This window comes from Ranitomeya variabilis, chromosome 5 (genome assembly GCF_051348905.1).
Source record: "Ranitomeya variabilis isolate aRanVar5 chromosome 5, aRanVar5.hap1, whole genome shotgun sequence".
NCBI classification, from domain to species: domain Eukaryota; kingdom Metazoa; phylum Chordata; class Amphibia; order Anura; family Dendrobatidae; genus Ranitomeya; species Ranitomeya variabilis.
This window is the reverse complement of record NC_135236.1, coordinates 216,825,989-216,842,846: the sequence shown is the minus strand read 5'-3', so window position 1 is coordinate 216,842,846 and position 16,858 is coordinate 216,825,989. Positions and strand designations below refer to the sequence as shown.

Below are 16,858 nucleotides of genomic sequence, written 5' to 3'. Positions count from 1 at the left end.
ACCATCATACTGTATTGGGGCTGTGAGGGAAACCATCATACTATATGGAGGTCTGAGGGGGATCATCATACTGTATGGGGGGCTGTGGAGGACCTTCATACTGTGTTGGGGGACCATAATACTGCGTGTTGGGATGTGGAGACCATGATATTGTGTGGGAGTTCCCTTATTCAGCTGTCCAGAAAAAAGGAGTCAAGATGACCATAAAAAGAATACAGCAATCCCCATAGTTTGAGAGTTATTGATTACCGAGGAGACAGAGATGACTGAAGTCCACACAGAATGGCATTGCGGGATGTAGGCTGTGCACCTCTGTGCTAGGCAGTAATATTGATCCCTGTGAGCTCCATAGAAAATAATAATTCCCCCACTGTGCTGCCTAGAAAATGATAGCATCGCTTATATGCCTAGGCAGTGATAATGCCCTATGAAAAGTAAAAATGCTGCTTCAAGTAATTGGGTCTTCTCATTGACCCCTTTAAGCAATGATACCCCTTAATGCTCTCCTTAAATATAATAATGCTACCTTTGTGCCGCATTTCTTGTGAATGCCAAATGTCAAATCAGATGTACTGACCAACACAGCAACTAAATCCCCTTCTGCCAAGCAAGCAAGAGTGGGCCTATGTAGGCGCTGCATGTCTAGGGATGTTGTTGCACCAAAACGCCAATGTCTTATAGGCTGTAGACCTACAAAAGCCTGTCACCTACAAAATAGAGTGCCTTAGGTTCCCTGTTTAACCAAAGAATTTTGACTGTATTAGTACCATGTTGAAATCGACATGTTTCAAAGTGATGCTCAATTAACATTTGACAAGGGAATAGAGCAGAAATTATTGCATGGGGAAATCCACCACTGTGGCCCTACAAGCATGCCACTGTGTCTGGGTGTAATGGGGCTCTGTATAAGATGGATACAGCAAATAACTGTCAGCCATATGTATTAAAGTGTATGTGTGGGATAGACGAGTGGTGAAGAACAGGGGTCTAGTGTTCTCCCCATATGAATGTAGCAACAAAAGTATCTGCTGGCAGCTGTTTATTCTTAAATAAGGCATAACTCTTGACAGTGATCTCTCACTTGGAGGCACTAGCTTCACGGTTATTAGTGAACTACAGCACAACCCTAAGGCCACGTTCACACTATCAGTATTTGGTCAGTGTTGTACATCAGTATTTGTAAGCCAAAACCAGAGGGGGGTAAAAAAATGCAGAAGTGGTGCCGTGTTTCTATGACACTTTTCCTCTGAGATAGACGTTCTGATAGACCATGGTGCTGCGAAAACGGAGTAGTTCCACACGTGGCAAGAAGCTTTTATTTTATTCACGCATTTCAGGTTCATACCGAATTCTTTCTCAAAATTGAACTACAAAAAAAAAAATCAGACCGCACACACACCCATTGAGTAGAATGGATGTATTGAGATATCTGTAAAAATCACAGGTCCAAGGATGAGATCCATGCCTGTCTTATTCTGCCCAACGGGTCCGTGTGGATGGGGGGGGGGGGCATATACATATAATGCGCTGAAGTTCGTGTTGAGAGACCTGCGGCCGGTCCGTGCATCATGGTCTGTACTCGGACTGTGAGACCAGTCTATCTGTGATTGACACTGCCGTGCCGACTACTCCTGACGCTCACTGTCTAGCAGGGGATTTCTTTCACTCACATGCACTTGGTCTATGGGTATTCAAACCAATGTTCTTCCACAGCTGATCAGTCCTTCTACTGTCTCCTTTCATCTGTGGTGGCCATGCGCAGCTGGAAATCCCTATTCCTTTGGTCATCACAATAGGCCAGAGCATGGTTTCCAACCCGCCTCTGCTTAATTACATGTCTCCTGTTCATTTCCCCACCAGCTTCACTCTCCTGTGTCACATCTAGGCCCCGGCCATCACTGGTACGGCCATTACCTGGATTTCACTTTCTCACACGGTAGATTGGTGAGACACAATCCAACCTCTTCTGTGTGACCGACCTTGCTTCTGCCTGAGGACTACAGTCTATTACCCGGACACCATAGAATCCACTGACTCTGTGCTCTCCACCATAATGGCTCATTTCCTGCTGTGCTCTCTGCCATAATGGCTCATTTTCTGCCGTGCTCTCTGCCATAATGGCTCATTTTCTGCCGTGCTCTCTGCCATAATGGCTCATTTCCGGCTGTGCTCTCCGCCATAATGGCTCATTTCTTGCTGTGCTCTCCGCCATAATGGCTCATTTTCTGCTGTGCTCTCCGCCATAATGGCTCATTTTCTGCCGCGCTCTCTGCCATAATGGCTCATTTCTTGCTGTGCTCTCCTCCATAATGGCTCATTTTCTGCCGTGCTCTCTACCATAATGGCTCATTTCTTGCTGTGCTCTCCTCCATAATGGCTCATTTTCTGCTGTGCTCTCCGCCATAATGGCTCATTTCTTGCTGTGCTCTCTGCCATAATTGCTCATTTCTTGCTGTGCTCTCCTCCATAATGGCTCATTTCCTGCCGTGCTCTCTGCCATAATGGCTCATTTCCGGCTGTGCTCTCGGCCATAATGGCTCATTTCTTGCTGGGCTCTCCATCATAATGGCTCATTTCCTGCTGTGCTCTCTGCCATAATGGCTCATTTTCTGCCGTGCTCTCCGCCATAATGGCTCATTTCCTGCCGTGCTCTCCTCCATAATGGCTCATTTCCTGCCGTGCTCTCTGCCATAATGGCTCATTTTCTGCCGTGCTCTCTGCCATAATGGCTCATTTTCTGCCGTGCTCTCTGCCATAATGGCTCATTTCCGGCTGTGCTCTCCGCCATAATGGCTCATTTCTTGCTGTGCTCTCCGCCATAATGGCTCATTTTCTGCCGTGCTCTCTGCCATAATGGCTCATTTCCTGCCGTGCTCTCCGCCATAATGGCTCATTTCCTGCCGTGCTCTCCGCCATAATGGCTCATTTCCTGCCGTGCTCTCCGCCATAATGGCTCATTTTCTGCCGTGCTCTCTGCCATAATGGCTCATTTCCTGCCGTGCTCTCCGCCATAATGGCTCATTTTCTGCCGTGCTCTCCGCCATAATGGCTCATTTCCTGCCGTGCTCTCCGCCATAATGGCTCATTTCTTGCTGTGCTCTCCTCCATAATGGCTCATTTCCTGCTGTGCTCTCCGCCATAATGGCTCATTTCCTGCTGTGCTCTCCGCCATAATGGCTCATTTCTTGCCGTGCTCTCCGCCATAATGGCTCATTTCCGGCCGTGCTCTCCGCCATAATGGCTCATTTCTTGCCGTGCTCTCCTCCATAATGGCTCATTTCCGGCCGTGCTCTCTGCCATAATGGCTCATTTCCGGCCGTGCTCTCCGCCATAATGGCTCATTTTATGGGCTATGGCCACCAGTTGCCATGCTGTATTACATTCAGTTGACAATGGGAGGCACAGCACAGCAGTTGTCATGGGGAGCTGCAGGTGCGCGCCTACGTGCAGCGCGATCTGGCGCCATCGGTTTCTGTGTATTGTACAATATTCCTAATATAATGGGAAATACAGCACGGAACTGACCGCAAGGGGGTTAAATTATAGTGTTAGATGGCAAAGTGAAATGTGTAAAATTGTGTACACGAGATCAAATGGAATGTTCTGGTTTTAGTAGTGTGTTTCACGAATTATTTCCCCTACGATGTCTAATATATTAATAGCACACTAATATAGATGAACCGTCATGTCACAGGGTTTTCTGATGTTTCATCACACTCGGCGTTCTGCAGCGTTCTGTAATAAGAGGCTGCAGTACATAACTTTGACCGCCAGGTGGCGCTGTGTTGAAAACCTTCCTTCTAGACGCTCTGGCTTTAGAGGAAATCACGGAGTCCTTGACGTCACTTCCTTTCACGTTCGGTGCTGGAGCGTGGTGGACGGCGTCTGGATTGAGCCGTAAATATGCGCATAGAGAAGTGTTATTTCTGCTCGGCGCCCATCTACCCGGGGCACGGCATGATGTTTGTGAGGAACGACTGCAAGGTAAGCGCTGCAGTGCCTGCGGTTGTGTGTATAGGGGAGGACATGCTGCGTGTGTATATGTATAGGGGGGGGGGCAAGCTGCGCGTGTGTATATGGGGGGGACACAAGCTGCGCGTGTGTATATGGGGGGGACACAAGCTGCGTGTGTGTATATTGGGGGGGGACACAAGCTGCGCGTGTGTATATGGGGGGGACACAAGCTGCGTGTGTGTATATGGGGGGGACACAAGCTGCGCGTGTGTATATTGGGGGGGGACACAAGCTGCGCGTGTGTATATTGGTGGGAACACAAGCTGCGCGTGTGTATATTGGGGGGGACACAAGCTGCGTGTGTATATGGGGGGGACACAAGCTGCGCGTGTGTATATTGGGGGGGACACAAGCTGCGCGTGTGTATATTGGGGGGACACAAGCTGCACATGTGTATATTGGTGGGAACACAAGCTGCGCGTGTGTATATTGGGGGGGACACAAGCTGCGTGTGTATATGGGGGGGACACAAGCTGCGTGTGTATATGGGGGGACACAAGCTGCGTGTGTATATGGGGGGGACACAAGCTGCGCGTGTGTATATTGGGGGGGACACAAGCTGCGCGTGTGTATATTGGGGGGGACACAAGCTGCGCGTGTGTATATTGGGGGGGACACAAGCTGCGCGTGTGTATATTGGGGGGGACACAAGCTGCGCGTGTGTATATTGGGGGGGACACAAGCTGCGTGTGTATATGGGGGGGACACAAGCTGCGTGTGTATATGGGGGGACACAAGCTGCGTGTGTATATGGGGGGGACACAAGCTGCGCGTGTGTATATGGGGGGGACACAAGCTGCGCGTGTGTATATTGGGGGGGACACAAGCTGCGCGTGTGTATATTGGGGGGGACACAAGCTGCGCGTGTGTATATTGGGGGGGACACAAGCTGCGCGTGTGTATATGGGGGGGACACAAGCTGCGTGTGTGTATATGGGGGGGACACAAGCTGCGCGTGTGTATATTGGGGGGGACACAAGCTGCGCGTGTGTATATTGGTGGGAACACAAGCTGCGCGTGTGTATATTGGGGGGGACACAAGCTGCGTGTGTATATGGGGGGGACACAAGCTGCGCGTGTGTATATTGGGGGGGACACAAGCTGCGCGTGTGTATATTGGGGGGGACACAAGCTGCGCGTGTGTATATTGGGGGGGACACAAGCTGCGTGTGTGTATATTGGGGGGGACACAAGCTGCGCGTGTGTATATGGGGGGGACACAAGCTGCGTGTGTGTATATGGGGGGGACACAAGCTGCGCGTGTGTATATTGGGGGGGGACACAAGCTGCGCGTGTGTATATTGGTGGGAACACAAGCTGCGCGTGTGTATATTGGGGGGGACACAAGCTGCGTGTGTATATGGGGGGGACACAAGCTGCGCGTGTGTATATTGGGGGGGACACAAGCTGCGCGTGTGTATATTGGGGGGACACAAGCTGCACGTGTGTATATTGGTGGGAACACAAGCTGCGCGTGTGTATATTGGGGGGGACACAAGCTGCGTGTGTATATGGGGGGGACACAAGCTGCGTGTGTATATGGGGGGACACAAGCTGCGTGTGTATATGGGGGGGACACAAGCTGCGCGTGTGTATATGGGGGGGACACAAGCTGCGCGTGTGTATATTGGGGGGGACACAAGCTGCACGTGTGTATATTGGGGGGGACACAAGCTGCGCGTGTGTATATTGGGGGGGACACAAGCTGCGCGTGTGTATATTGGGGGGACACAAGCTGCGTGTGTATATGGGGGGGACACAAGCTGCGTGTGTATATGGGGGGACACAAGCTGCTTGTGTATATGGGGGGGACACAAGCTGCACGTGTGTATATGGGGGGGACACAAGCTGCGCGTGTGTATATTGGGGGGGACACAAGCTGCGCGTGTGTATATTGGGGGGGACACAAGCTGCGCGTGTGTATATTGGGGGGGACACAAGCTGCGCGTGTGTATATTGGGGGGGACACAAGCTGCGCGTGTGTATATGGGGGGGACACAAGCTGCGCGTGTGTATATGGGGGGGACACAAGCTGCGCGTGTGTATATGGGGGGGACACAAGCTGCGCGTGTGTATATGGGGGGGACACAAGCTGCGCGTGTGTATATGGGGGGGACACAAGCTGCGCGTGTGTATATGGGGGGGACACAAGCTGCGCGTGTGTATATTGGGGGGGACACAAGCTGCGCGTGTGTATATTGGTGGGAACACAAGCTGCGCGTGTGTATATTGGGGGGGGCACAAGCTGCGCGTGTGTATATGGGGGGGACACAAGCTGCGCATATGTATATTGGGGACAAGCTGTGTATGTATAGGAGTGGGGGGAGACAAGCTGCGCGTGTGTATATGGGGGGAGACAAGCTGCGCGTGTGTATATTGGGGACAAGCTGTGTGTGTATATGTATATGAGTGGGGGGGAACAAGCTGCGCGTGTGTATATGGGGGGGGGGGGACAAGCTGCGCGTGTGTATATGGGGGGCGAGACAAGCTGCGCGTGTGTATATGGGGGGCGAGACAAGCTGCGCGTGTGTATATTGGGGACAAGCTGTGTGTGTACATGTATAGGAGTGGGGGGGGACAGACTGTGTCTGTATATGGGGGAAGGGGGGACAAGCTGCGAGTGTGTGTGTATATAGGGGGGACAGGCTGGGTGTTTGTGTATATGAGGGGAGAGTCGGGGTGGGGGGAGGAGACAAGCTGCACGTGGGCTGACTAGTGCTTGTTGCTTGTCACCTGGCTGAACCTGTAATGTAGAATGGCTGGTTACTGTAAATATTTGGTGTCTGCTCCATTCATGTAATACAAGTGTTGATTGATTGTTTATATTGTGTATTTGTATCTCTTACTTGCACTCACACACACACACACACACACACACACACTGCTTTGACAGATTATAAAATATATACATACACACTTTTCAATTTAGAGGACTAAGCCTAGGTTCACAGTAGCGTTTCTGTGCGCAGCGTATGATCCGCATGTGTACATATCTTTAACATGGTGTACAGGGACATGCTTTCACATGCGGATGCGTACGCATGCATCATTTCGCGGTGTGCGGTGAATGCAATATGTTGCATTTTTTGAGGCGTCAAATATTGTGCAATCATGTGGATGAAGTGCATCAAAAAACTGCAAGGACATGCGTTCAATACGCATGCGTACTTCAGACTGTGCATGTCCAGGAAATGATTTCACCACCTCCACCATGCGCATAAACTACGTAAACCCATGCCAAAACGCATTTAACCGCATGCACACGCAGCGTGTTTTTTTGCGTCATGCGTAAGGTGGTGAGGAGTAAAACTGCAGCGTAAGCATGCGTTTTGGTATGCGTTTGCGCATGCAGATGATATGCTGCGCACAGAAACACTAATGTGACCAAGCTGTATTATCACATGCTAGATGTGCTTGTTAAAGTAAATACATATATGTGACATTTTGATGTTTCAGATGTTCAGGTTCTGCCGCTCAAAATGTCACAAGAACTTCAAGAAGAAGCGTAATCCCAGAAAGATCAGGTGGACCAAAGCCTTCAGAAAAGCAGCTGGTAAAGAGTTAACTGTGGTAAGTTGCACTTTCCAGCACTGCACATCTATAACACATACTGATGCCTCCTGTACAAAGGTGATGGTGATTTATCCTTAGTGTACAGAGCTGATCTGCAGTACTTGGGAGCAGGCAGAGAGCAGTGTGAAGGAGCTGTGCTGCTCTGCTCCATACAGATGGTGACAGCTGATCGATGGGGGATGTTATACTCCTAGATATCTGATATTGATAACATATCCTAAGCCCATTAACTGAGCTTACCAGGGATGTCAAGGTAGTTGGCATGTGTGAATGGGGCCAGATGCACAGCCAGGTGGGTGAGCGCACAGGAAGTATGATGCATCTTCCATTCCTGGGATTGGTGAGGATTCTACTGACCAGACCCCTATCGGTACGCTATCACTCATTCAGATAAAAGCACTTGACTGGTTATTACTATGTCTGCAAAAAAAAAAAAAAGTTTTTTCAACACCCAATTGATTTCAATGGGTGAAAAGCGCTGAAAGCGACATGCACCATTGTGTAAGAATCCATGCAAAACACAAAATCCGGATGACAAAAAAACCAAACAAGCGGTGTGCATGAGACTTCTGAAATCTTGTAGACTTTGCTGGTACTGTGAAACACAGCTAGAAAAGCTGCAAGAACACAGTGTGAACTTGGCCTAATAGAAACACGTCACCACTTTTACATTTTTCACCCTCTCCAGGTTTTCACTTACAAATACTGATGGAAAATACTGCCCAAAATATTGCCATGTGAACGTGACCTCAGGACGATCATAAAAATTAACCAGTTGTAGCTAAAGAGTATCTATCACCAATTTGTGCCTTCCCTTTTAATAAAAGTGGACCTTCACAGATACGTGATTTTACTAAATATAACTTATCAAAAGTGCTCCTAATGACTCCCCAAAGGGTCAGACTTTCTAAGTTGTGGGAACTCGACATGAAAGCTGGATCTCATAACCTTTTGAGGTCATTCTCACATTGAAAGAGTAGGATATTGTCAGATTGGTAGCAGAGCAGTTACTATTCCGTAGCAGCTTAGTAAAGCACGCATCATCAATGGGTTAATTTGGAAGAGCAGTATATCTCCAGATATTATTCTTTCACTGTGAGTGTGGCTGGTGAAGGTTCACGCTCTACATGCCGGGGTCCCATAACTTGGAAGTTCATGTCTAAATTTGATAGGGCATTTTAGGGACATTAGATACTTTGAGCACTTTTGACACTTATATTTATTAAAATCACTAGTGTGGAGCTGCCCACTGGTTCATTAACCCCTTACCGCCCTCCACCGTACTATTACAGCGGAGGTAGGATCCCCTGCTTTGATGCAGGGCTCCGGCGCTGAGCCCACCTCAAAGCCAGGACATGTCAGCTGTTTTGAACAGCTGACATGTGCCCGCAATAGCGGTGGGTGAAATCGCAATTCACCCGCCGCTATTATCTAGCTAAATGCCGCTGTCAAATGCTGACAGCGGCATTTAACCGGCCATCGGGCCGGAAATGAGCGCATCGCCGACCCCCGTCACATGATCGGGGGTCAGCGATGCTACAGGATATTAACCATAGAGGTCTTGACACCTCTATGGTTACTGATGCCGGCCTGCTGTGAGCGCTACCCTGTGGTCGGCGCTCATAGCAAGCCTGCAATTCAGCTACATAGCGATCTGATGATCGCTGCTATGTAGCAGAGCCGATCGAGTTGTGCCAGCTTCTAGCCTCCCATGGAGGCTATTAAAGCAATGGCAAAAGTAAAAAAAAAAAAAAAAAAAAAAAGTTTAACAAAATATAAAAGTTTAAATCACCCCCTTCGCCCCATTCAAAATAAAACAATAAAAAAATCAAACCTACACATATTTGGTATCGCCGCGTTCAGAATCGCCCGATCTATCAATAAAAAAAAAGGATTAACCTGATCGCTAAACAGCGTAGCGAGAAAAAAATTTGAAACGCCAGAATTACGTTTTTTTTGGTTGCCGGGACATTGCATTAAAATGCAATAACGGGCGATCAAAAGAACGTATCAGCACCAAAATGGTATAATTAAAAAACGTCAGCTCGGCACGCAAAAAATAAGCCCTCACCTGACCCCAGATCACGAAAAATGGAGACACGACGGGTATTGGAAAATTGCACTATTTTTTTTTTCTTTTAGCAAAGTTTGGAATTTTTTACCACTTAGATGAAACGTAACCTAGACATGTTTGGTGTCTATGAACTCGTAATGACCTGCAGAATCATAATGGCAGGTCAGTTTTAGCATTTAGTGAACCTAGCAAGAAAGCCGAACAAAAAACAGGCGTGGGATTGCACTTTTTTTGCAATTTCACCTCACTTGGAATTTTTTTCCCGTTTTCTAGTACACGACATGTTAAAACCAATGATGTCGTTCAAAAGTGCAACTTGTCCCGCAAAAAAACAAGCCCTCACATGGCCATATTGACGGAAAAATAAAAAAGTTATGGCTCTGGGAAGGAGGGGAGTGAAAAACGAGAAAGCAAAAACGGAAAAGGGCAAGGTTGTGAAGGGGTTAAAGGGAACTTGTCACCAGGTATAATGCTTTTATCAGCAGGAGATTATCACTAGAAGAAGAGTAAACCTGCTGCCATAGTGTCCTCCATATTTATGAGCTCTGTGTAACCTCGTTCCCACCACTGATTAGCAGCTTTCTGCCTGGGTGTACACAGAATGCTGTCACTCAGTGGTGTGGTCGGGTTTGTAGCAGAGAAAATAGGGTTTAAAAAAAAAGACAGCTCAGTAAATGACACATCATTGGAATCAGGTTCTCTGCCCTTATATCATGCTGCTCTCGGCAGGGATAGCCAATCCCTGCTGACAGGTCTGCGTTACCCTCACTCATTTTCTCTGCACATCTGCGTTCCAGTTCACCTACTAGGGAAGACCTGAGCGTCACTGTGCAGATCTAATTTGTGAGGGGAATGAGCTGGGGGGTCAGGAAGTGATGGAACATCGTAGCGACATGCCATCATGTTAGACGGTGGTAATGTCAGTATCATTTTATTGTATTTCCTGTGGTAGACAAATTGCCTGTAATTTTAGCACTTGTGAGGTCCCAGCATTTGCAGGGCTTTGTGTAGGGAACATGCGTGTAAAATGTAATAACAGATCACAATTCCTGTGCAGGATAATTCATTTGAATTTGAAAAACGAAGAAATGAACCTGTGAAATACCAGCGAGAGTTATGGAGCAAGAGCGGTAATGTTTTTGTTTTTTGTTTTTTTTATCTCAAATCTTGTAGATTTACACATTACATAGGTTAATTTATTGTTCTTTGGAATAAAAACAAATAAGATTTCCATCTATTTACTGCTGGTGAAAAAAAACATGAGCAGGGAATCTTGACACGTTCACAACCTTTTATGATCTGCTCTCATGATTGATTATTCTTGCCAGCATTTTATATGTAAGCATCACTGTAGAGCGTGTAGTCAAGTTTAGTCCATTCATTTGTGTTTTTTTCTTCTTACTTTAATGTATTTACTAAATTCTTGCTTTTAGTTGAGGCTATGAAGAGAGTAGAAGAGATCAAGCAGAAGCGACAGGCCCGATTTATCATGAACAGGTAAGAAAGCATTGGGTCACAGGTAGCTCAGATCATTACTGGCTGAGAAGCCAAACGAGATGTCATGCACATTTCTCTCTTGTAGACTAAAGAAGGGCAAAGAGTTGGAAAAAGTCCAGGATATCAAAGAAGTCAAAAAGAACATACATCTTATCCGGGCCCCACATGCTGGTAAGTCGCTTAGTCTGCCAGAGGACTTGGAGTTTTCTTGAATTCACTTTTCTATTATTACTTTTCTGGAGATATTAGTCTCTCTGTGTAGTATATCACTGTATACATTGGCAGTTACCTGACACTGCTAATTTCCTGAGTTTATTACAGGGTTTAACAATGGTTTAAATTAGAGTATGCTTTGACATGCTGAATGGCGTGTCATGGATTTTACTCTATGGGCTTCAACTGTTAGCAAATAACTGAGCCTTACTGGCCCACCTCTGCCTTAGCTCCTGCTCCTCGCTGCTGCTTACGGACTTTGTACAAATAGTCCCCAAAACATAATTATAATAAGATTTTTACCATGCATATAATTGCATATTAATGCTAAATAGCATTTTTAGAATATGAGGCAAAAAACGACTCAAACACTGAATTGCAAAACCGGAGAAAAATAGTCAAAATGCCAATAGTTACAAAAATTATGAGAAAGTTTATTAAATGACATATACAAACATTAAAATCGATATTGTGCACACAATGTGCACAAAGCCATGAGCAATATAGTAAATAATGTAACACCATAGGGTAAGTGATATGACATTCCAAGAAAAATGAGGAACGATGCACCTTGTCAGCACATATGGGTCATAGTACAGATATAGCTTATAAACACATAAATGGATCTTGTGTTTAGCATTTCATATGTATGGGGCGCCACAGAGAGGTGGTGGGTGTTATAATGCTGGACAGACTGCAGCCAATAGAAGATATTAAAGTCAGCAAATCCTAGTGGTTGCCTGACACCTGTAGCAGCCAGATAATTAGTCATGGTCCAAAGACTCCAACCAGCCCATAGCAGCATATAAAATAATCCCCCAAATGCCAAACAACAAAAGACCATACAAAGTATAGGCAGCCTAACAAAGATATTTACCCATATTGTAACAGAGACAGGCGTCACCGTGCTCTCTCCCCAACGCACGTTTCGGTGCGAGATCACCTTCTTCAAGGGGCGTGGTTTTACTCATAAGATAGTCCCTCCTTATATAACAGGTGTAGTAAGTCACCTGATGTAAAGGTACCAATGGAAATACTCCATCTGCGCAAGCGCACCTGCCGGCGCTCGTCAGAGCGCTGCCGTCCATATCCCCGCCCACCGGCAACAGTCACATGGTGTGGCCGGAGCCAACCCACACCACGTAACGAAGCACAGCAGGGAGAGGGCAATGGAACAGGAGCGATCACCGGGCACAACGAGCGTGCACGTGCGCAGAAACACCAAGGAGAACAGGTAAAAAGACATATGAAAAAAAAAAAACACAAAACAAAATATATATTGTAGACACAAAGAATATTACGTAGAGGGATTAGTAAATATGATTAAATGAAAATTAGTCAGAAATGCACAATATAAGAATATAACACCAAACGCATGGTACATTGGACCCCACAGAAAGACGCTCCGGCATACCTATGTCCCGTGGTCAAGTCCGCAGCGTACAGCCGTCGCTGCAACCAGGCCACATGGACACACAGCAGCAAGAGCATGCTAAAACCATAGGGGCCAAAATAACCACACGTATAAGTTCCTACATCATATATGCACATACAAACTTGAAATTACAAAAATACCACTAATTATATTGTGCTAATAAACAGCAGTTGTGCAATATTGAGCAGACATCCAGCCACAGAATGGAAAAAAAAAAAATATATAAAAAAAAAATATATAAAAAAGCTTACGGACTTTGTTGATAGGCTGCAGAGGTGATGTTACAGCAGAAGTGATGGCTGCAGCAATCGGTAGGCTCAGTGGAGATGCCAAGCAAGTTTGAAGAAATTGCTGTGCCCAGTGATTGTCTGCAGCAATAATGTGCACTATAGTCGTCACATTACCATTGCATCTTGCCAGCAGAGAATGGGGACAGCTGGTGTGTGTGGTGGGGGTAAATAAAGCTCTTTTTGTGAAAGTTTATAGGAAAAAAAGTAGTTATTATATTAACCCTTTTAAAGGGGTTGCTTGGGCATACCGTGTTAGTGACCTATCTTATCCATAGGATAGGTAAACTATACCAGATTGGTGTGGTCCTACACCTGGCACCCCCACAGACCAGCTGTCATTTGCTCCGTCTGTCCCTGATTGTAACATTTTGTAAGGATCTGCAAAGTGCGGTTGTGGAAACACGGGGGGGTCAGAGGGCGCCCTGGTCCGCTAGCCTAAACCTCATGGATCAGGCATCATTTCACCGAATGCCCGTTCTCTTTTAACCGTGGATATAACACTACTCCGGCAACGCAGGGTGAGGCTTAAGCAAAACGGGCAAATAACACATAGAACAGTCCCAGCAAAATAACCAAGATGGTGCAAATTACAGAGTCTCCCCCTTCTACTGACTCGCCGGGATAAGAGCAGCTGTGACTTCAGAACTTCCAGGGCCAACTACCCCCAGCTGTGGCACGCACACCACACAGAGAGGCGGAAACTACAAGCTTAGGAAGATAAGTCTAAATGAGGTACAAGGCCAGTTGACCGGAGGGTCACAACCTGGCTTCTCCAAACATCTCCATTGAGCTACGCTACCTGTGGGATCCTGACTACCCCAATTGTGTCCATGGATTCGCGATGGTCAATGGAGCAGCATTGTTCCATCTGGGGCCATTGTCTACTAAGCTGGCATTGTAGAATGACAAATCTGTGTACCTCGTGATGGAGCTATAATGTCTTGGCTGCTGTCCTCTAGAGAATCGCTGGATCTTTTTGATGTCTGGAGGGCTTGGCTGAATCCCTGGCCCATGTTACAGAGGCATATAACCTCTTCTTATAGTTACCAATTTTCCTTCATCCAGTATTCATAGGTAAAGGGGAAGAATGGTGATAAGACCAACTCGCGTTGTTTGATCTGTTTGCATAGTTTTTCCTCTATGCAAGTCAACAAACTGGCCTGGAAAGTGTGTAATTAACATATTAGTAAACATCATTGTTCCATGAACCTGCATCACTAGTCATCCAGGACAAGAGCACGATATGTTACAACAAATTGTCAACTTACAAGTCAATATTACAGGCTTGCGCGAACAAAAGTCTGTTTTCTTGGCCAACCAGAAAAACACATACCGGTACGTTCAAAAGTCAACATATAGATAAGTCTGTTTCTCCTGGTTTGCTGAAAATAGACATCTGGTTAATTAAGATACAATGCTGTGTTTTCACAACAGCTCTGTTTAAATCACTACACTAGCGTTGTTGTTGTGTTTTTTATTTTTTTGTTGTTGTTTTTTTAGCGCTGGAGTGGTGCTACTAATCTAAGTTCCCTAACCCTAGTATTATAGTCACCTGCCGCTGTCTTCAGCTCTTTGTGTCGCTGCTTCGGTCTTGCGCCGCCATCTTGTGACCGCAACTTCTGACTAATCTGAGGTCAGCGGTAATGGTCACAAACTTTTAATGTTAATCTATTAGAGCTTCATTCTGGCTATATAGACTTGTATTGAATAGTGACTTCCGGCTCGCCCAGCAAACTGGAGCTATCCGGTAGGTCACAACCTGCAAAAGACTGACTGGGGTGGTGGCATCAATAACAGATGAAGATGTAAGTATAAGACTACGGCCAGGGAACTTAGATTAGTAGTACCACTGCAGTGCTGCAGTAAAAAATGCCGGAGTGGTGCTTTAAAGGGAACCTGTCACCACGTTTTTGGAAGATGGGATAAAAATAGCGTTAAATAGGGGCAGAGGTGGGCGTTACATTAGTGTGTGTGTTATGCGTTTATTACCCACCTAAGTTGCCGAAATAACTTTGCAAAGTCTCCGTTTTCGCCTGTCAATCAGGCTGGTCAGGTCGCATGGGCGTTGTCTTCCCCCAGATTTGGCGTAGTTTTCCGTTGGTGGCGTAGTGGTGTGCGCATGCCCAAAGTCCGGAATCCTCTTCCAGGGGATTTAAAATAGCGCGGTGTTCGTTATTGCATTGGTGATCGGTGGGCGCGGCCATCTTCCTTTGGCCGCGCGTGCGCAGAAGCGGCGCTCTGCTGGCCGCGACTTCAGGAAAATGGCCGCCGCGATATCCATCTGCGCACGCGCGGCATCCCGCGGCCATTTTCCTGAAGCCGCGGCCAGCAGAGCGCCGCTTCTGCGCACGCGCGGCCAAAGGAAGATGGCCGCGCCCACCGATCACCAATGCAATAACGAACACCGCGCTATTTTAAATCCCCTGGAAGAGGATTCCGGACTTTGGGCATGCGCACACCACTACGCCACCAACGGAAAACTACGCCAAATCTGGGTGAAGACACCACGCCCATGTGACCTGACCAGCCTGATTGACAGGCGAAAACGGAGACTTTGCAAAGTTATTTCGGCAACTTAGGTGGGTAATAAACGCATAACACACACACTAATGTAATGCCCACCTCTGCCCCTATTTAACGCTATTTTTATCCCATCTTCCAAAAACGTGGTGACAGGTTCCCTTTAATGAGTAACTGCTGCTGAGCACTTCTCAACTACGCCTGTCTTTTTGGATAGTTATGGCCGGACAAACCTTTTAACACTAATGCTAAAGTACTCCCTAATTGAGCTGAAAACCCACTTCATGTCTAAAATATGACAATCTGTGACATACGAATATACAGCCTGGATAAAGTAAGCTCTATGTAGATTTGGCTAACCAGCACCTATCAATCCTGCAACAGGAGATTAGGGGGGCTGCTAATGTGTTATTTATTATGCTTGCGCTACACCCCTGATATGACTCAAAACTTTGTTGCTCTGACTATAATGGCTAGGATTGGATTACTAGTGGTTCTGCTATAAACATAAGAAGGAGTGTCTCATCTGCTCTACTGTGACCTCAACATGCAGTGTCTGGTCTTTGTATATGAACCGCGAAAGTCCTAACACATGCCTGTGCTTAATATTTAATATTTTCTCTTTCTGGAAAACATTGTAAAGGTATAGAATTTACTAAACATATATTTCTTTAATTATATATTTGTGTTCATTTACATTTCCCTTCCTTTCATAACCTAGTGTGGTGTTACATATATTTTCTTCTGTTATTTCAGGAAAAGCAAAATTGTTGGAAGACAAAATGGTTCATCAGTTACAAGAGGATGTGGATATGGATGAGGATTCTTAGAAACCGATACAGCTATCATCTTGACATTGTTGCAATGTATGCTTCAATTTAGGAACATTTTTACAGCACTTTGGACTGTTGCACGAGTTTCATATTTGAAGCCAGAGATCTTGGAGGAATAACTGTTTTAAGTACAGTCAGCCTGAAAAATAAATTTTTAGTTCCTCATTTTGTTTGTTCGTGCACAGTTAGTGTTGGAAAGGTTTTTCTCTATACAGTGTTGTGATCTGTCATACACAGGTTTTACTGGTAAAACTATTGAATGTGATTAAATAAGCACTCCTCCTCCCATCATTTGTATCCTCTTAATATATTGCAATCATATTATATAGCAGTGTATACTTATAATTTCTCAATTTGCCTTTCTACCCAATTAATTCTTCTCTTTTCCATTAGGTCTATTACATCACAT

General features: G+C 46.2%; 1 protein-coding gene across 1 annotated transcript; it reads left to right on the top strand.

Moving 5' to 3' along the window:
• The first annotated feature begins 3,682 nt into the window (after positions 1 to 3,682).
• RSL24D1 (ribosomal L24 domain containing 1) lies at positions 3,683 to 16,614 on the top strand. Its single transcript, XM_077263774.1, has 6 exons — positions 3,683 to 3,984; positions 7,471 to 7,584; positions 10,719 to 10,791; positions 11,095 to 11,158; positions 11,244 to 11,329; positions 16,373 to 16,614. Exons 1-6 carry the CDS (start codon positions 3,904 to 3,906, stop codon positions 16,444 to 16,446), a joined length of 492 nt encoding a protein of 163 aa, XP_077119889.1. The 5' UTR covers positions 3,683 to 3,903; the 3' UTR covers positions 16,447 to 16,614.
• Positions 16,615 to 16,858: the final 244 nt, after the last annotated feature.

Bases quoted from the DNA above. Each gene is read 5' to 3' on its own strand.
- RSL24D1 (XM_077263774.1), top strand. From the start codon at position 3,904: ATGCGCATAGAGAAGTGTTATTTCTGCTCGGCGCCCATCTACCCGGGG. The intron at 7,585-10,718 runs GTAAGTTGCACT...ATTCCTGTGCAG, and splicing joins CTGGTAAAGAGTTAACTGTG to GATAATTCATTTGAATTTGA. The intron at 11,159-11,243 runs GTAAGAAAGCAT...TCTCTCTTGTAG, and splicing joins GCCCGATTTATCATGAACAG to ACTAAAGAAGGGCAAAGAGT.